The 20,782-nt window shown below is 40.1% G+C and overlaps 2 protein-coding genes across 4 annotated transcripts; both read right to left on the reverse strand.

The window, feature by feature from the left end:
• Nucleotides 1–692: 692 nt before the first annotated feature.
• On the reverse strand, nt 693–962 carry RB195_025508 (uncharacterized protein; the record flags this gene model as incomplete). The annotated part of the gene is made up of 1 exon (XM_064213684.1): nt 693–962. The coding sequence occupies one exon, from the start codon at nt 960–962 to the stop codon at nt 693–695; it is 270 nt and encodes an 89-aa protein (XP_064069565.1).
• A 337-nt stretch (nt 963–1,299) lies between these two features.
• Nucleotides 1,300–16,255, reverse strand: RB195_025509 (uncharacterized protein; the record flags this gene model as incomplete). Of its 3 annotated transcripts, XM_064213687.1 has the most annotated exons (15): nt 1,300–1,449; nt 1,725–1,744; nt 1,839–1,926; nt 2,152–2,172; nt 3,974–4,107; nt 4,686–4,796; nt 4,860–4,940; nt 5,037–5,206; nt 5,531–5,622; nt 5,842–5,920; nt 5,985–6,075; nt 7,498–7,660; nt 9,714–9,828; nt 14,108–14,231; nt 16,165–16,255. In XM_064213687.1, 15 exons carry the CDS (start codon nt 16,253–16,255, stop codon nt 1,300–1,302), a joined length of 1,530 nt encoding a protein of 509 aa, XP_064069567.1. The 3 variants fall into 3 exon arrangements, with proteins under 3 accessions (XP_064069567.1, XP_064069566.1, XP_064069568.1); XM_064213686.1 differs by lacking the exons at nt 1,725–1,744; nt 1,839–1,926; XM_064213685.1 differs by lacking the exons at nt 1,300–1,449; nt 1,725–1,744; nt 14,108–14,231; nt 16,165–16,255 and adding exons at nt 15,445–15,581; nt 15,649–15,795 and having other exon boundaries at nt 1,745–1,926; nt 2,130–2,172.
• Nucleotides 16,256–20,782: the final 4,527 nt, after the last annotated feature.

Raw genomic sequence — 20,782 nt, forward strand, 5'->3', positions numbered from 1 at the left:
TCAAAAGTACGCAACCGCAGCACTTGTGGATGATGACCAAAGTTAGAGTCGTGCCAAAACGACATGAAGGACAGTGTAGTCTCATAAGTGGTTGCGCTCGAAGTGGTGCGGTGGAGAAAGCGGTTGGAATCGAGGTAGGACCATCGCGAACTGCAGCAATGGACGGTGGTAGCAGGGGTCCTCACCCGATCCTAACCGCTACGCTTAGCAGCGCCGCTTCGATCGCAGCCGCTTACGCAACTGGACCTTGCCTGACGTCATTTTGATCCTACTTTATTTCGTCCAATAGCAGGTTATACCAGGGTCGGTTGCATGCACGGAGGTCATTTGCTAGGGACTTTGGTGAATAATATAATATTATTCTGCAGCGATCTACACAACAGTATGAGTACGAATACGTCATACTAGCATGTGAAATCCGTTACTCCAAACATGTAACTTTTGTATCATTGAGCAATATTCAGGAACCCTCAAAGCCTTTTCAGACCTTCAGATTGGTTATTTATTCTGAGGACGCTGTCTGTTTAAATGACTCCGACATGGCTACGTAGACCACCTAAATTATTAAAAAGATACGCTTGTTTCTTCGTGTCACCCATGCACCTCTCCTCCTAACGCAACCTATTTTGGTTGTGAAATACTAATAATAGTACTGCTTCCCGACAAAGCTCTTCCTCTTAAGAAACAAACGATCAGCCAAAGAGGGAAAAATACGCACGTATGTCACCCATAGTTAGCATTTGCTCAGCCGCGAGTGCTCCTTTAGACGTTAATCCCAAGTAGGAATATTTATTAGAACCCTCACAGGACAGGCTCACGGGAAAATAAACTCGCACAATGTCGATTTTGATATGACATTCACAGATTAGACTGGTGAAGAGGGCTACATACGCTGCGATCAAAAACATTACAGTAAATGCGAAAAAAATAAAGTTAGCTTCTACGACAAAGAAAATATACATTGACCTAAAGAAAATGTAGAGAAAACACAACGCTCAAAAACAGTAGATACATGAGAAGTACCGGACGAAAGAACAAAAACTGTTGATGCGAGAGCGTCTAAAGCTGCATTCACCACAGCAGACAAACACAAACAGATCGCCAAAAAAAAGTTTAATCCTGAAACATGGCTCATATAGTAAAATGAAAGCAACAACATAAAGAACGTCACAAGTACACAAACAGAAGACAACACAATAGAACTTCTAGAACCCAATTCGTCAAGACGTAAAGATGGAAGCCACGTTTTGCGTTGTTGTCAAAACGACAGCAGCATTCAATGAAGATGTATAGTGGAATCTATGCATCAAGTAGGTTGCCAGTAGGAACGCCTGGTGTCGTTGGAGTAGAAACACCATGTGCGCCAGTATGGGCCATGCTCGAGTAGTTGGCTCCACCAGAACTGCCTGCCAAGCGTTGTTCGTCCTGACTAGAACTCGCCCCCGCCGCCTGAATTCATTGTTGTAATGGAGAAGTTTTTCAGGAAAAGTGCAGCCCACTACTTCCGTACTTTAGAAATCTGACAGACCATGCAGGAATAAAAACACAAGAGAACGGAAAAGGGCACTTGACAGTGTAACTTAGATGAGCTTACCGCGATCGCTAATCTTGTTGAAAAAAGTCATTATCATATAGTATTGGTGAATTAGCAGTTGCGGTATGCCTTTAATCCAAGTAATCTACGTTTGAATGCGAGGAAAACATGCAAAGGACAAAAAACGCACCACGAAAATGGCTGCGAAGACTACAGGTCAAGAAGTGGTTGATTATTCAAAGCAGCGGATTGTAGCCGGACCGCTGGTGAAGCGGCATGGAGGGCCACTGATCCATAGTCGTACGCTGTGGTTCTAACTGGAAGGTAGTCTCCTCTGGACCAGGGACGTTCGCCTCGTTCACTTTCTGCATCTTGCCGCTGCTTGAAGGTCCCTTAAGCCGACAACCACTAACCGCGGAAATAACACAGGAAATTTCCATGAAAACAGCACTCAAGCATTCTCACTGAACGAGAAGAGCCACAGCAAACAAAGCGAACATGCCAAGAAATCACGAAAATCAAAAATCATTTCCCCAGCAAAGTGTGGATACATTAAAAAGCACACATTAACAAAAGAAGAAAACAAATTAAAAACCTGATTGCAGGTTACCACTGACCGAGCGCTGCGGATTGGAATGCTGAAACAATGAAATAAGTTTTGCATTAATTCTATTATACGGAATAGTTCTCCGAACTATCTTTTCAAATATCACGTGAGGAAATCCTGGGGTAATAACCAGTAATATTGAAGTAGATAACTGTACAGTATAGTAGAAGCACCATCAAGTTATTCATAACTCTGAACATGTTTGGCTACTCATCTAATTTGATACGACTGAAAATTGCTCAAGATCAAGCATACTTCATCAAAAAGAATGAACTTGTAAGCGTTCGTCTGTTCAGTGATAAACAGCGACTCGAAGACATTCGGATGTTTACAGTCAGCAGAAAAGTAAGGTACAAGGTTGGACAATTTTCCTGGAGATACTTTAACACATCCTTAATTCTAATATTTTCAGCTCAAAAAAGAATTCAATTAGATGAACAACTATGACTAATGCTTGTCAGACTTCTTCAACAAAATTGTCAGTTAATAACAATCATATTTTAGTAGAAAATAAACACTTATTCCCTCCTTGAAAAACATTCACACAGGATACAAATACTAAAAAGCCGATGTTGAATTGAAACGAATAAATAAACAACATCTGTTATTCGATCCAGTTTCATAAAAATTGATAGAGAAAATAATAAGGTCAGAATACTGCAAATCCGCCAATGTTCATATCTTCACAAACTAGGATAATATCTGATAAGAAGATTTTAAAAAATAAAGCAAAATAAATATTGATAAGATTTCTGCAAGTGTTCAGAACTTTACAGGCCGTGCCTGCTATTCGGTAGTATTCAAATGCGTCATTGGCAATGTCGTTGTCTCAATATAGGGATAGTGTCACGATCTGGAGTGCATATCATTTTGTACTCGGATTCGTCAAAATATCACCAACCCGAAGTAGAGTATTATTTTATGGTCAGGTATTTGTGAAGGGAATCGACTCCAATATATACAAGGAAGGAACTTGAATTGATTCTCTAATGAGAAGAAAAAACAGAACTTCTGTAATCGTAAAAAAAAAACCGAGTCGTTACGCATATTTCTTACCGTAGCAACGATAAAGCGTTTACGAATACGGGATCCGTTTAAGCACAATAATCTCAGCGCGGCAGCTTACAGATGAAACTGTTATAGTTGTCACTCGATGTCACAAACAAGGCGAACACTTCATTAGAGAAAATTTAATTATCCTACCTTTTTTTTTACTACTTGAACGAGTTTTCTCAGTCATGATTTCCAATTCGCTCTAAGATATTGGCTACGACGCGCGTTATTCTGATTTTCGTTACCAGCCTTACTAAAACGCTGAAGTTCTATCCTCTCAACAAGTGGAAAGGATATGATACACGCAACTTTAAGGTGCAGATTATTGCATTTGTATCGGTCGAGCAGTACAAGTTCGAGGTAGGGAAAGAGCTGGGTAAATTTCAGAGAGAAATCCTTTTTACATAGTTGTTTCCGGATTTCCTACTGTGTAGCAAATGCATTTATCATAGATGTGCACTGCAAAAATTCTTTCCTCGGGTGATAGTATTTAATTTAGAAATTGATCAAATTGTAGGAAATTTCAGGATACATCATATGCACATATGTACGTGGACTATTTGAATTCGTTGCTAGAACTGATTGCAAAATTTGTCCTCACAAAACCGACAAAAACTGCATACACACATAGCGAATTACCTAACGTTAGAGAAAAAAGGAGCCTTAGCAAAACCAATCTGTCACAACGAGACTTAAAATCCATCTATCTCAGCAATGAAGGAAGGTAGCAATCCCCAAAAATTTGCCATTATACCATAAAAATGAAAATTAAAACAAACCTGTGTATATTGCTGATATTGAGGATGGAAATTATGTATGGCATCTTGCATGATGTCCTTAGGATTCATTGTTTCCTTCAAGGACGAACTAATCGACTGGAGTGTAACTGGACGTCCATCATTCGAATGGTTTACTAAAAACTGAACATAAGCGGTTCGTCATCTGAAAATGATACGATGACATGCACTAAATAAATTGCTTCACAACCTTTTTTTTGACACAGCGCTACTCTCAAAAATAAAGTTATAGCACATCAAGAGGTTGTTGTTTGTTTACATAGAAGACAGGATCTGCATTTGTTACCGAGGCTTGTTTATTCATTCATTTGATGATAGAACTGCAGAATACTGCTTGTTTACTGATATTACGTCGAAACTTTCAGAAATGTGTCTAACTATGTCATACACAAAGTTAAATAAAAACAGATATTAACACAAACATTTATCAGGGAATACACCAATTCATTAAATGATGGCTCAAAACAATTTCGCCCGTCAATTTGTTGTGGTGGGTCCTGACAACACCACTAGCCTCAGCGTCGACAAGAAAATTGGCATTAATTACGACCCCATGTCCATCCCAAAAAAGCATCGCGCCGTCATGCAAAATTCTGCCAGCAAAGTCCATGCCAATATAAATAGTTCTTTGAACGTTACTTTACTCACTATTCCTCAATTTTGAAGGATAAGAAAAATAAGGTGAAAATTTCACCTGAATGTGCATCTGCGTATGCAGAAACACCGAATGCAAACTTCAGAGCGATCGCGGCGAAGAACATTTCAATGCAGATGAGGAAATTCTGGTAACCTGCAGCCACAGTTCCTGGAGAGCACGAGAAACACATCAAGAACACTTCACAGTTTTGCAGTGCTAAGATAAAAATACCTTTTCCGATGACAACGTTTCCATTAGCATCCACAACAGGGTCGATAGCAGATGTAGCACCAAGAATGGCGATGAGGAATCCTATAAAACGCAGTTCCTTGGTTCTTCTCGCGTAAATTACTTCAGCATAATTTAAACAAAGCTGAACAGAATCTCTAAATTTGATTACAGACAAACCTTGCCAGAAGGAGAGGAAAATAACACTTTTGACCGTAAGGAACTTCAAGACTGGGCTGTATGGGCAAAGAAGTTCACGGGTTGCTGTGTAGAAAAGGAACAATCCGTAGAGCGCAAGAGAAATGGAAACGTTGTACACAAGCGTAATATACAAATAGCCTTGGTCCGCACTGAAAAATCATTATAAGCTATAATCGTACACAATATGACGGATATGTTGAATGAAATTAGCAGAACCAAACTGCTCTAAACAAATTCAGCTATTGTTTATGCAAAAAAACGTGGACTAGAAGCGAATTCAAAACAAAGAAGTTGGATTACAATTCAATACAGAAATTAACACCCAACAGTTTTTCATTCAAATCTCTTCTATATGTTTTTCGGATCCATACTTCCGAAAGTTTAGAATAGGAGCAAAGTTCTTAGTTCATAGGTGACTAACACAAGAAAGTGTTCTCATCGGTTTCTCATATCTGAAGACTATCTAAGACTACCTCCAATTTCCGTCCTCATATTTCCCCATTGCCACTAAGAACAAGGTGATCACTGCCATAACAGGTTTGATGAAGCAGAATTGAAGAGTAGCCTAAAACACATGTCTGTAATAGCTGGAATAATGAAAACATGGCGCGAATAAGGCACATCTTAAAACACGTATCACAATCTTCACGCAGAAAGTTCAAGAATGTTTAGTATCTGCGGGCGACAAAATCATCTGTAATTTCTGAATTTCATATTCCTATTAGTTTTCGTCAAGAAAAAAACGCACAAAAAATCAAATGATTGAAAACAAAAACAAACATACCTGCTTACAAAAACGAAGAAATTCGATCGTATATTGTTTGCCAGCGAGACAACAGGTACATGTATAGTAGTTTGTAGGTCTGAGAAAAGATGGCATTTTTTTAAATTTTACAACAACCACATATTCACTGTTGTTCAACTCACTTAATAGGTTTTCCTCTGATTTCTGCCATGATGTTACTTTCGCCACCGAGATACTCATAGCACAGCGACAAGAACGAGTAGATTACGAAAGCTGAAATGTTTACAGCTGAAATGTCAATACTTGTGGGTCAAAGCTATCACGTTAGTACCTATCTTCTACAAAACGAAATACATATAGGATGACATTCGACTAAATCGGTTAGTCAGAAACTGGTTTTATCTATATATGCAGCGAACTTTTTGCGGGCGGCTTCTCAAATCAGAAATCTGCGGATCAGAAAAATCAGTACTTTTGAGGAGACAAAAACACTTCTGCGTATACACCGCATCGGACAAGGGATATGTTCAGGCACACTACCCTTTACAACCTCGACTCTAGCTGAAAAACCGCAGAATCTTATCGGTGCTTATGTCGCCACCTGGTTGTGTAATGAAATAAAGTGAAGCAAAGAAAATAAACAAATTTGAAATAGATAAGAAAATAAGTTTGACCATGAATGACTGGTATTTGTAACTACCTATCGTTTAGTACCACTATAACTATTTACTATATGAAACGTATTTCATCATATGCATTTACGACTATTTGTCTTGTTAATGCAATAACATTTAATTTAGGTGAAAATTTTGGAAAACTCGAAACAGAATTTATTCATCACCGCAATACATTTAAAGGTACATTCAAGAAACGTGTCCAAAACTAAATCGTTCCTGTAATCAAGTAAATAGGCGAAAACGCTGACTTTAATGCAAATTGTCGGAACAGTTTCGGTCACGTTGTAAATCCGGATTTCATTTCGGGCTATTTCGAGAACTGAAGAAAAAGTAATAAATATGAAAGTGAAGACTTTATTCGCAAATGATTGAAATGTGAAAGGTGGGCAAATTAGTTATAACTATATATGTAATATTTAGCTCGGGTTGTTCCATCAGCACCAATATGCGCTCCAACACATAGGAAGTTAGGAAATTTTGCAAGCTCAGAAACAAAAACAGACGGAATTTGTCAAACCAACAAAGTATTCTAAAATTACAGTGCATATTTCAGACCTATCCTGCATATGAATAATCTGACGTGATTGTTTCGCGATGAAGGGACACTTCAATAGTTTAAAAAAAAACTATTATCTAGCGCAACACAGTGGGTTTGTAGACAGTAAGTTATTTCCGTCCCAATAGTTAACCTTTGCAGAAACGAATATTCTCCTTACGCGGATAATTACAGCACATACTCATGCCATATTTCATCACACCTTAGAGGATCATGTTTAGCACGATGAAATTCATTTTGCTCGTACGCGAAGTTACGTTTTGGAATACTAAATTTTAGTCAGTAATCTGACTAAAACAACTTCATCTCTATCTTATCTCGTCAACCTTCAGACTTGATTCATAACACAACAGCGCAAGGTTATAGTACTGCGAAAACACAATATTACGTGTTCAAGGCCATGACTGCTATGTTAGTTGCGGGCCTAAAATCAATTAATATATCTAAAATGATAAAACCTACCTTCGTAACAGTCCCTAATAGAATTGAAATAAATGTACACGTTGTCGGAGAAGAATATGAGACTCAGCCATGAATCGAACGCGTAAATTGGCACGATGAAAAGGATGCGAACAATCCATCTTTGTTCGGTTGGGCAAGAATACCACCGAAGGTGTTGATAAATCTGCAAGAGAATTATGTTTAGTTTTCTCTATAAGCCCCGCAAATAAAGAACTGGATGATTTCAGTAACAAAATAGGTCCAATGGATACACAACAGAAAAGCATTCAGCGAGAAGCTGAATGCTATTCAAACGCATGAAAGTGAGAATGATCGCATAGTTAATCACCGTAACTTCGTGTACGTCTACTCTTATGGGAATAAAATAAAATGTCGTATTGTACTATGGAGTTAATGCAAAAATTAGTCCTTCCGTTGTAAGTCTTTTTTCGACCCTAAATTACTGTCGTTCCACAAACATTCCTCAAGATTCCGAAGAAGAAATTCATTAAATGAAGAAAAATGGATGATATTTTCTTTTTATGTATTCGAAGAGGAGTTCCAGCTCGTGCCTCTAAAACATAATAAATCCAAACGAAACCAAGTGTTTGACAGTACTAATATCGCACAGGAAAGGGTGCTGCAGCAGAATTGTGTCCAAAGAAAAAGTATAGTTGGGTCAAAACGACATGAAACACGGACCGTTGCGCAAGCGGCCGCGCTCAGCAGCGGTGCGGTGGAGACAGCGATTGGAATCGAGGTGGGACCATTGCGAACTGCAGAGGTGAGTGGCGGTAGCGTGGATCCTTACACGATCCCAACCGCTACGCTCCACCGCTCCGCTTTGAGCGCAGCCGCTTGCGCAAATGTCCGTGTTTCATGTCGTTTTGACCCGACTATATGTATAGCAGAACATACGAACCCAGAAACACGGTCATTTTCAACTTCTGAAAACGTTTAGTGAAGCTACATTAAATCTCAGACGACAATAAGAAACAAAAAAAAAATTAGATTCTATGCAACATATTGGACGAAGAAACATCTAAGTTCGATTTTGCCAATGCAGGCGAAAATTATTGTGTTTCTCAGAATATGGACAGCAATAAGAGCGCAGTAATAAGTCAAATTCACCCAAAAGTTCGAATTTCTACTTCTCCTCGGTGAGACTCCACTACCTGAAAATCACAATAAAACTACTTCAGCATAAGGTTTTTATTCCTTTCCTTTCAAATTTTTGTCTCCCAAATGGATTAGGTTCATGCAGTTTATTAATCTTTTCTATATTCGTTCTTATAAAACAGGGTTACCATTGAGAGACGATAGAAAATCTAGAACCCCGCTTACCTTTGAGATCGGCCCCTAACTATCATAGAACCATAATTAAAAAGTTGAGTAATTACGTTTTAGAGAAAAATCCACAAGAAAGAAGAAAAGAAAGAAGAAGTTACTCGAGAACACAAAACTTTTTGATATATGGTCCATATCAGCAATGAGGAAAAAAAGAAACTTGGTATTCTATAGATCTGAACAGATTTCGCTTAAATGATCGTAATTTAATGCGGTTCATAATGATAAATAAAGGTATTAATACAGGTTTATAAACTAAAATAAATTCCGCAGATTACAAAACTACACTTGAGACTTGATGCAACATTCATTTTTTCATTATTGCATAAATGAATCACCCAACTTAAAGGCATCACCCCATAAATCTGGGGCAGCGCGGGTTTCGGAGTTATGCCTGTACGGGGTCGTAGATTATGCGGAGGAGGGTGATTCCGTCCATTTCTTCCTAATTACAGTAAAAAACGGCCCGGAACGCTGGCGTGCTCCAATCGAACTCGTTGTAGAAAATAGCGCCCCGGAACGCTCGAAGCCGCATCTTCCGGGCCGTTTTTTACAACGATTAGGAAGAAATGCACGGAATCACCCTCCTCCCCATGAACTACGACCCCGTACAGGCATATATACGCATACAGACGGCTTCTTTTCATACGCTGTGACGCGATTAAGCAAATTAGAACAAGATCCCTGAATTCGACTTAACGACTTCCAAGTAGTATCAAATTGGTTTTTTTAGAAATACAAAATGGGTATGAAACTGCATGTACTTGAGTCTTCATATAACACTATGACACGATGATAGACCATAACGACCGACAAAATTGGAATGTAATTCTTTTTTAATGAAATAAAAAAACAAAAGCATGCGAAAGTGAATAGTGATAAACAATCACCTGATGACTGGTAATAAGAAGGGCAGCCCAAGTGAAGAGTCCAGCAAGCCCTTGAGCCGAAGCCGAACGGATAAATGTGTTACCGTGAGTGATATTTTCAGCCATGCTAGCGCATCTGAAATAATGTACATTGGAATTTTATAAACGAGCATTACAGCAACACTAATACTCCAGAATAAAAAGTGGTAATTAAATCCGATACGAATCCAGCTTTCGGAATTGAAAAGCATGCAAAGGGAAAATTATCATGTTTAAGTACCTTTCGGAGAAAAAGTGCCAACTACGATTGCACTTATTCCAAAGCTTAATGAAAGCATTACGATCAGTTAGAAGAAATGTTTGAGAAGAAGTATAAGAACTGTAATAGTGAACGAGTCAACAGTAGGCGAGTGTAGCGAAATCTGAATAAGTCGAAAGCTTTCCAAGTATGCACAGTTGGTGCTGAATATGCTCAACATGATGGGGCAGGGAATCGATGGAGAATGCGTTAAGCTGAGGAAAAGCGTGCGTTGCGGCAGGCGCGCCGCGTCCAGCCGGTTGAACTCATTCGGCATTGACTTCATAAGAAACATGGACGAAGTTCAATGCTTCAACAAACAATCAATTCTAATTAAATAGTCACAATACTGTTAACACTGAACAACATTATATAACCACACACCAAACCGCAACTGCTAAAACAAACTTGTTTCATAGTGGGTAAACAAATCGATAACAAGTAAGCCGCGTACGGTCTGATTTCGCTGCGAGCTCAGAACAATATCCACAAATAAGGCGAAGGAATCTGTGTTGTCAGATAACGTGTGTATGATAACCAGGATTCAGAGTTTCAGGACACCTAGGAGGATACCCTTATAAAACAACCGAAAGTAGGAGACGAACTAGCGGTAGACATGGTGTACGGGTCGCCGTAAATATTAACGTTTCAAAACAGTGCAGTAGTTCCCACATTATTCGGAAAGGTGGAACATACGGAAGAAGAAACGGGAACGAACAAGCCACAAGAGATGTGAGACAAAAATAAGGAACGAGTGAGATAGCATAAACGCAAAACAGCAATAGATCGACTCCCGGATCCGCAAGATTGACGCTTATCCTGGTGGTGCGACGGGGGACCTCGAGCGAGATCTGGTTTCGAAAGCAATGTCCATGGGGCGGGTGAGTCACAATTTCGTCGTCTTAAGTCACAATGCACCCCAAGTGTGACTCATTCATATGGGATGAGATGAGGAGAGTGGTTAAAGCGCGTCAGTACAGTGGGAATTGAGTGAATTCGAATGTTCGAGAATGATTGAAACGTGGTTTAACAGCACAGTACTCCAGTAATACTATGCAGTTAGCCGTTCCACAGGAAAACATCGACAAGGCAGAACGGAGCGGCGCGCCACCACACGGCGATCGATACGCGGTTGGCTGCGTATTCATCGTCGTCACGATTGGCGCTCAATACTCAAGGCGAACCGTGCGTTTTTTCTTCTTTCCCTTCATTCATCCTCATCCCACTGTACATCCCATAGGATGCTGTGCTTTTTCGACATCTCGCCATGTCAGCAAGCAATTAATTGCATGCATCAGTTCATGTAATCCTGAGGGTGCGGATGCTACACAGAATAGATGTGGTACAGATAGACATCCTAGTCGCTCCCGGTTCGATTTTTCCCCGAACACGTTCGAGAAGCACTTTTCGAATGCCAATTTTTCCCAAGGTGTGGCTATTCCTCTGCATATATATATATATATATATATATATTGCTTATTAGAGAAGAACTCGAACATAGGTCAATAAAAGCGATAAACAGCAATCAATAAAAGCGGTAAACAGCAACGATACGCTAACATCGTAATAGCATTTTTATTAGTAACCTGAAAAGAAATAAAATTGATGGAAGTGAAAGCAGATAATACAGAAGAATAAATGGAAATTGAAGGAGTACAGCAAGTTTCGTAACATAATAATACTAATCATGTATTTCAGAAACAATTAACTGAGAGCAATCATCAGTTTTTTTTACTCCTTTCGGTGCTGCTGATGCTTCAGACTGGCTCTAATGTAAAGGAGATGTTATCTGAAATTGTATCTGGTTCCCGACATGTTCAACTTCGGATCTGCACCTTGACAGAAAGATGATTCCAATGCCCACAACGTGTCCAAACTAGATCCGTTGCATACAGGAATAATTTCGTGAATTGTAATCAGGTGAAATATATTCTTTGGAGGCAAGCTGCTGGGGAGAAAAATGTAGGTTTATTTTGAGGGGAAATTATACGTCAATGTAGACGTATCCTATTTCTATGATCTCTCTTATGAAGTATTCTTGGACTTTCTGAGGAGTGAAGCTAACTGCACTGTATCCTACTGCTGATCCCATCAAGATGGATCTCTTTGTTCACATGGGGTTTCCCTCACTTTGCCCATTAAAAAAAAGAACACTCACTCCCTCATTTCCAAACACTATTTATTGTTAACGTAATCAAATTAAAGGCATCACCCCACGAATCTGAGGTGGTGCAGATTTCAGGTGGAGTATTCGTATACAGGATGGGAGACTACGGAGATGGAGGTGATTCCGTCCATTTCTTCCTAATTGCCGTAAAAAACGGCCCGGAAGATACGGCTTCATTCGTTTGGCGCACCATTTTGTACAAGAGGTTCGATTGGAGCGCGCCAGTCTCGTGCTGCGCTGCATCTTCCGGGCCGTTTTTTTACGGCAATTAGCAAGAAATGGACGGAATCACCTCCCTCTCCGTAGTCTCCCATCCCGTACACGAATACTCCACCTGAAATCTGCACCACCTCAGATTCGTGGGGTGATGCCTTTAATCTTTCACTTTCTCATTAAAGACATTTTTTAAAAACACCCACACAACATAATCATAATAGTAAGTTTACAGAAATTAATATACCTCCAGAAATGTTTAAAAACTGAAGTAGGAATGAATTTCTTCATTATAAGGATGTTGTACTCCAATGAAAACAATGTTTTTGTCATGTAAGCTGAGTCTAAGGGGACGGATAGTTCTCTGGTTTCTCTTCGTTTTCTGCTAGCAGCTCCACAGTCACGCCATTAAGCAAAACATAAAAAAGCAATGTGTTTTAGATGTGCTTGAAGACATATGAGGTAGAGGCGCTTAATGAAACAGATATAGAAACGATATTAAAGTAGTGGGAGCTCAGTAGGCATTGCAGAAATGTTCTGCAAACAAAAACATATCGATTCCAAAAGATAAGAAAGACGTGAAATGAAGAAAACACAAAATGAGTATTATTAATAAAAAGCTTATCTGAAGACTTCACACTGTAGTAGCTGCTGATGTTTGGCAGCGTCCGTGCTTTTTCAGAAGAAGGGAACGGCCGCTGGATGTGTTCAACCCGGCTGACGCGCCGCAGTCAGCTGCGGAGGGGAACACTGCTGTTCTGAACACAGGCAGCGAAACTTCGCAATCAATCCACAGTTATGTGACAACGATATGGCATCCATGTTCGCTTCACCGCAGGTTTATCCACGCTGTTGTGATGATCCGCTATTTTTAGATTTTGGTGAATGAGACAAATAAATGGTTCATCCACTTGCACTTGCTTTATCTCATATTGCTGAGTTCTGGAATAAAGTGTGGGATTTTTGTGTATAACGGAAATCAGAAGGTACAAAAACAAATTGTGTAGGTGTAAAGAAACAATGACAAGCTAATTCTTCAAAAATTTTGAGTTTCTCCAGCTCGAAAAGAAAAGTGGAGAGTGACATCGCTTCTACTTACAGTGGGATCTAAACGACTTGTGGTGCAGTCGCGTACGCTGTCACGCTGAAAATGTGAGGTAGGACGCTCGCGCAACTCTGCAGGCAGGAATGAAGCTAGCGAGGGTCCCATCACGGCCCTGACCGCCTACACATTTACACCATAAATCAATTCGCTTGGATCCGACTATACCAACACTGAACTTTAACGAGGGATTGGATAAGCTTACAACTTTACAACATTAATCACCATTAATACAGAATGCTACAACATTAATCACCATTAATACAGAATGCTAAGCAATGAGAAGGGAGGTATATAGAAGAAGAAGACACTCATGTAGTGAGAATTCCGAAAAGTGTCAGGAAAAAGGCGAAAAGAGCGCATGGTTGCTTTGATGGAGTGTGTGAGACTCAGACAAACAGACGTTTGTACTTCCCGCATTATCTTTGCTGCTAGCCGTGTCGTTGAACTCATGAATACTTAGTTGAAACGCCATTTCACACTGGATCGCTGTACCAGAACACATCCTGGGGCAGATAACGTAAAAACTTGCCAGTAAAATGATCGAATGCTTCTGAGAGCGATATGAATCGGTGATTCAGAGAAATGATGACGGTGATAAATTCCCTATAGGAGCACTGTGTAAACTGACTTACTCGACATAATCGGTCCCAAATGTTATTGACGCTTGACGCAATTGTTTGCATCTTTCGTCGACGTTTGTCGTCCAGAAATCAATCCATTCACTGTTCCATATAATCAGTCCAAAAATTCTGCTTTCTATCAGCCTCCTTGTTCACCTTGGATCCAGGAGAATTGGCAGTTCAGCGGGGCGTGACGAAATGAATGCATTTTGTCATACACTCTTGTTCACTCCAGGTATCGAACCTGACTCGACAACACTTTTTGTAATATTTGGAGAATTTCCACAACAGTGGTACTTGTATCATATTGCTCGTACGTTATCAAAGCGAATACAAATGTTTAGCAATAAACAATATAAATTCTAATTAAAAAAAGGAATTTGATCACAGTATGAATTCGAATGCGTGATTACGTTCAGTACAGGCATGATCGTAACATTCAGGTAACAATCAACTTGTATACACGGCTCCAGTGCAAAGACTGAAACAGTAATCCTATCCTATACGCAGCGCATCACGAAATTGACCTATATGGTACGGAAAACTCAGGAAACCCGAGGACTTCGGGTTGTAGACCATGGAACCGAGCGTGGATTCGCTCAACTTCCCCTAATCGTCGTAAAAAACGACCTGGGAATGGCGTTTGTCTATAGGTGTTACGTTAAGTCACGTGCCCTTGTACACGCTCCGATCCCGTCAGCAGCCTATTCATTAATTTTGCTTGAATAGTGAGGAGGCATCATTGTTCTTCGACCGCTCGCTCGTGGACGCGGGGCATGCGCAGGGGCGGGAGTTCCAACTTATCTCGTAGGAAGAAACACCGTCTTTCACGCCATTTTCTACGACGATTCGAGCAGGTTGAGCGGAGCCACGCAGGGTTCCACAATCTGCAACCCAAGCTCTAAAGGTGTAATGGGGTTTCCGCACTACGCTAGTTCCATGATGCGCTCCTTTAAAGGCAGCACCTTTACGATGTAGGGATTACTTGAGGAGAACGTAGAGTTAGGAGTATAGATCACCAGTGCTACCGTATTCGCGCACAGTTCATTCTGGAGAAAAAGGAGAGAAAGGAAAAAGGAAAAAGGGGAGAGAAAGGGCTTTCCTGTACGAATTTCCCTATGAGACAGCTCACGACGTGTCACCTTTATACATGCGTCTACGAGCGAGCGGACGATAATCAAGGAGGTTTTCCCAGCAGTTCATTCAAATAAAACGAATGAATATACTGCTCAGAGAACCGAAGCGTGCACAGAGGTGACGCATTATAAGGTGTCTCGTGGGGAAATTTGCACAGAAAGGCCGTTTCCTACGCCGTTTTTCAGGGCGAATTGAACGGTGAACCCGCTTACACTTGTAATCGACCCTCCTCATGTATTTTCCCAAATTCGCCATTTTTGAGGTATGGCGGCTTTAAACCAATAAATATTAGCACAACTTGGTGAGTAGCAAATACAACCTTCACAGGAGTATGATGCGCTTCCAAAGTCTACACAATCCCATCTATTTTGGATGTCCTTTATCGGGCAGATCTCAGGAATCCACTGCGACTTCACCTCAGCTTGTTTCATCTCGGAAAATTTGAACGCCCCTTGATTCCTTATAGGCAATTTTCTTTGCGGTGTGTATGTACATGGGAGTAGCGTTAGCGTGTTCATCCATTCCAGACATACATTATGCAAAATTTTGATACGAAACATCATTGTTCTGCATAGTGTACGCCCTAAAGACGAAATAATAACCGTAAACGATGAAGTTAAACTTCTATACAGTCCGGTCAGGGATTCGAGACCTCCCTGCGTCCCAACGGACAGAAAGAAGATGCCTGCGCGGCAGGACCGTCGCTCAGCTCCTCTTCATGCTGGGAACCAGCCACTGGCTGCCAGAATAACATGTTTGCAATCATCGGCGAGCGGTGTAAAACTTTTGAGTTTGCACCATAAATCGACACGTTTTGATCGGATTGTGATTCGGTTTAATCAATGAGGGAAAGATGTGTTCGCCTGATCGATGAAATTTTCGGCTTCTCTTACAAATTTACTGGGTCCCTAAAATTTCAGTGACCAATTTACCCTTTCTGGCGATAAACTCTTCACACTCTTTCAAAACAACGAAGGAGTGTACAAAAGCTTTTTTCCCTGGTACTGACGTAGAGTCATTCATAGAATACCTCCAATAAAGCTCTTCAACGTTCCACTAATTTGCAACAATTGAAAATTGTTGCACTTGAACATGACTTTTGAACGTTCCAGCAATTTAAAGACACATAAACTGTTTGGCGAATCGCAGTTCATTCGATAGTACATGAGAGCGCAATTCCAAACAAATCGCTACGATTTTCAAAGTCAAAAACATTGTCATAAGCGCTGGTCGAATACTTTGTTTTCTTTTCTTTATTGTGTAATCCTGTTGTGTTGTTCCGTTGACTGATTCTTTGTGACCTTTCCACTGCGTAAAGTTCACGTTACTAATCTTATCTGATAAATATGTTGACATGATTATTCTTGTAACTTTCAGACCTCAAAAGTGTACATAGTAAGAGTAGACTATCCAAGAACGACTTATGTGTGGAACGGTTCCATACAAACATTATCTAATTTATATAGTTAGTACTAAACTAGTCACAGTTATGACAATTCTAGAAATGAGCACATGGAAATAAGCATACGAGCGCATCATTTCCGCTTCGTACTCCACATTCGAAACAGATTACCAGAAAATCCAGGAAGAAAAACGTCTAATAAATGTCCAGTTATCTGCTACAAATCAGTTTATTTGGACTCTGTTAAGCGAATATTGTTCAACTTTAGTGACACTTTAAAAAAATGTGTTATGGTACTGTAAGTACGTTTTCTGCGAATATGTTTAACTATGCGAGCCGAACGCATCTGCCGTAACGCATGCTCCTCTGTTTGAGCACTACCCCTGCATTCTGCCGTTTTCTTCTCCCTCCTCCTCTCCCCACCCCCAACCCGTTGGAGGCTCATTACGTTCAGCATGAACACATTTGGCAAGGACTACGAGCGGTGCAGATTAAGGATTCCTCTTTTTAGATGCATAACATTTTATTTCTTGAACCTCGTAGCTACCAACAGTTGAATGTTTTCCCGAATTTTTGATATTTTAAAGCTTGCTTCCAGGACCTCTATGAGGTTGTCTTCGCAGCTAAATCGATGCGATCTCGTGATGACAGACATAACAAAGCCTAGTTGTTGTAATGACTAGCGTATGAGCCACCCGACTGCTCGTTGAGAACAAGACTGAGCCGGGTGTTGACAAGATAGAGATTATACGTGTCGATCTTCTTCCGTAAATCGTGTATTATTGTAAAAATAAAATTTCGACGAAGGAAGGAAAATAAGAAGAAGATGAGGAAAAAGAAAAAATACTAGTAGAAGCTGTTCTCAAGAATAATCATGAGTTTTCACCAGGTAAGAAAATGCAGAAGAATATTTTCGGAAGGTCGTATATACAAGGAAGATAGTGGGGCCAAATTCTGATTAATGGAGATAACATCTGACTGCGATGATTTTTTTCTGACTTGTCGATTGCCCGAGACTGGTGTTTGACGGGAACCTCAAACTATCTAGGTAACATCCAAAAAAGCTAATCAATGCTATGTATACAGGATTTAATTCTATATCCCTTCCTCGTCTACGAGTAGAATTTCATATTAGACGCGATCCTGTAGCACTTCAAATGTAGTGCTGTAAAAAGCTGTTGATTCTGAGCAGGAAGCAGGCCAAGGATTCGCGTTATGGCACAGTGTAGAAATGTATTAAGTTGGGGAATAAGTTCGTAGAGTTGTATTTATTATTATTGTTTATTATATTTTATAACGATTTTGTCTTTCTCTTTGGTAAAGTGTTTATGTCATTTAAAAGAACTCTTTTTGTTCCATGGAACTGTGATAACTGTTTCTTCAATAACTTAATTTTTTAAATTGTCAGCAAAAATCAGCACTTTCAACATGTACTTTGTCTTCGCGATTTCTGCCGAAACGGTATCAACAAATTGTTTGAGAAATGGGAAAAGGTCGTAAACGAAAACGGGTAATACATTGTTGATAAAATTGTCGTTGAAGTTACTGTTTTCTTCCCACAAAATAAAAAAAAAAACTCGCCAGATTCAGAGGGTCTTCCGGTGCGAGGCGTATCGTCGAGGTAAAAGCCGCTTTTTTTTAAATTTCGTAAACCATTTATGTGCTGTAGACACGCCTATAACACCTTCTCCGTACAAGTTGAAAATGTCTTGAGCTGCTGCGGCGGTTTCTTGACTTCGTCAGAAATAAAGAGGTATCGGAAGTACTGATTTTCGCCTCCTGGATATTCCATTTCTGAGGCTGAAAAAATAAAAAGAAATTAAAATATAAAAAAAAAACAAATCGTATAAACACTTTACCAAAGGACAAGCAAACTAGCAGTTACAGTCGAGTCAAGAAACCTGAAGCTCGGTTCAGTTGCGCAAGCGGCGCGGAGGAGCGTAGCGGCTGGCGATCGCGACGGGACCTTTGCTGCCACAACTCATTGCTGCAGTTCGAGTGAAGCTAGCGATGGTCCCACTACGATCGCATTCGCTTCCTCAACCGCGTCGCTTTGGGCGCTGTCGTCTGTAAAACTGCAACAAGGTCCAGTTCGTTTTGACTCGACTATAGAATGAAGAATATCGTGTAATCTTCGCCAGAAGTTTGAAAAAATAAGAAATTGAGTTGATCGCTACAAAGAAAAATAGCTATACGGAAAAAATTGAACATTTGAGACATTCCTTTGAAAAAGTGACTTGGATGCAATGTTCAGAATGTTCTTCTGGCTTACATTACATCTGTAAAGCGCGAAAAAATACATTTAGAAGAGTACTGAAAAACGTTCAGTTTCTTGCTATTTTTTTTAAGAGTTGTGAATTATTTTTGAACAATTACAGAAGATTTGAAGAGAATATACATTAAGAACTTTACTGTTGGTTATTCTGAACTTACTCTATACCGTACTATATGCTACGGTCCATGAATCACATGCGGATTCGAAGAACATTTCAGGAAATGGAACGAATGGTCGGAGACGATATAGAGAACAGAACAGCACTGTTAGCAAAACTTTTTTGTATCGTTGCAAAGATGATCTATGCATAACATGACCATTACTGTCATCAGGAAAAGGATCCAGGAGGATTAATCTCCTTTCTTCCAGCGAATAGTTTTCTATTCAAAGATTTTGCATGACGACAATGTAGTGCTTTGTAACGACGAATGGCCGCTGTTTCTTCTACATGGATGCTTATTTCTTGCAAAAAAAATTGCAAATACATAAAATTCCTAAAATTGGATCCTACATAGCATCACGGAACAACCTCCAATCGATCATGCTGCAGTCACAGTGGAACCTCTTATTGACTGCGGTAAACCGCTCTATTCTTGGACGATACGCAAGCTTAAAGAAAACTCGGTCAAGATCACCGAGTGGTTCGTCGAAAAAATGATGCTAAGGCTATCGCTCTTGTACTGGATCGCTATCCTGTTCTATGGATTCCAGACATTTGAAGGAGAATATTCTAGGATCTATCCTATGTGATCGACAGAAAGTCAGGCACGTTCCTGTGGATTTGCTAAGGAAAACACGAACGGATCAAAACGACCTGGAGCCTGGTACAACTGCGTAAGCGGCTGCGTTCAAAGTGGGACCCTTGCTAGTTCCCAGTGGATTCCAGTGGTAAGAGTTTCACAGCGCAACTTCGATCGCAACCACCTACGCGATTGCACTAAGCTTCAGGTAGTTTTGACACGATTGTTCTAATTTGTTGGGCGAAAAAGTGATGAATCGATCGCTCTTGAAACGATGATCGTTGGAGGAAAGATTGGCGGCTGGGTTCCATGGTGTGGAGGACACACAACGAAAGGATTGCAGACGCGATGGTCACATTTCCCTCACAAAATCTTCCAAAGAGAAGTTCTTTCTGTTCCTCCATTGGTATAAAGGGAATAGCTACCAATACTTACTGGATCCAATCGAGGTTCAACCAAAAGTACGGTACCTCCAAATGGCTACTGTGTTTGCGCTACATAAATGCTAAACCCGAGAAGTGATTCATCTAGCAAAGTATTCCAAGCTGCTTTTAAAGGTTGAGTCATTTGGACTTTCCATTATATGTAGTTCATTTCACTTCCATCTATCCACATACAATGACTTGTGGGTTGCACTGTAACCCGCCCATACTTAACTTTTTTAGAGGCCATCATTTCGGAAACAGGCTCATATTTTTGGAGATAATCAAGGTCATTATTGCAAAATCATACCCCACATTTCATCTACAGTAATACTTGTGAAGTCATTCATGTTGAAATCTACCTTTTTCTAGCATTGCGATTCATTTTCATCATCTCTTCGACACCGAAATAGCGATTCAAATGAGTTCCAAGTCATCTAAGACATCAATGAAAAATCAGTGATGTCCGATCTTTCACGCCCTTCCCACTGTTGCAAAGTAATGCATGGCGTGGTCTGAAACCTGGTCCGGTTCTTTTGTCTTTTCCGGGAAATTAGTTATAATGTTTCGGGAAAGATAAATATGCATTGATACATAAATACCACTGCGGATCAGTATTCCTAATATCATAGCAACACCTCGATGGAACGATGAGAACGTGCAGGTAGGTTTCCGAACAATGCGCAACGCAGTTCGTGTTTTACGACTTCC

This window comes from Necator americanus, chromosome X (genome assembly GCF_031761385.1).
Source record: "Necator americanus strain Aroian chromosome X, whole genome shotgun sequence".
Lineage (NCBI taxonomy): Eukaryota > Metazoa > Nematoda > Chromadorea > Rhabditida > Ancylostomatidae > Necator > Necator americanus.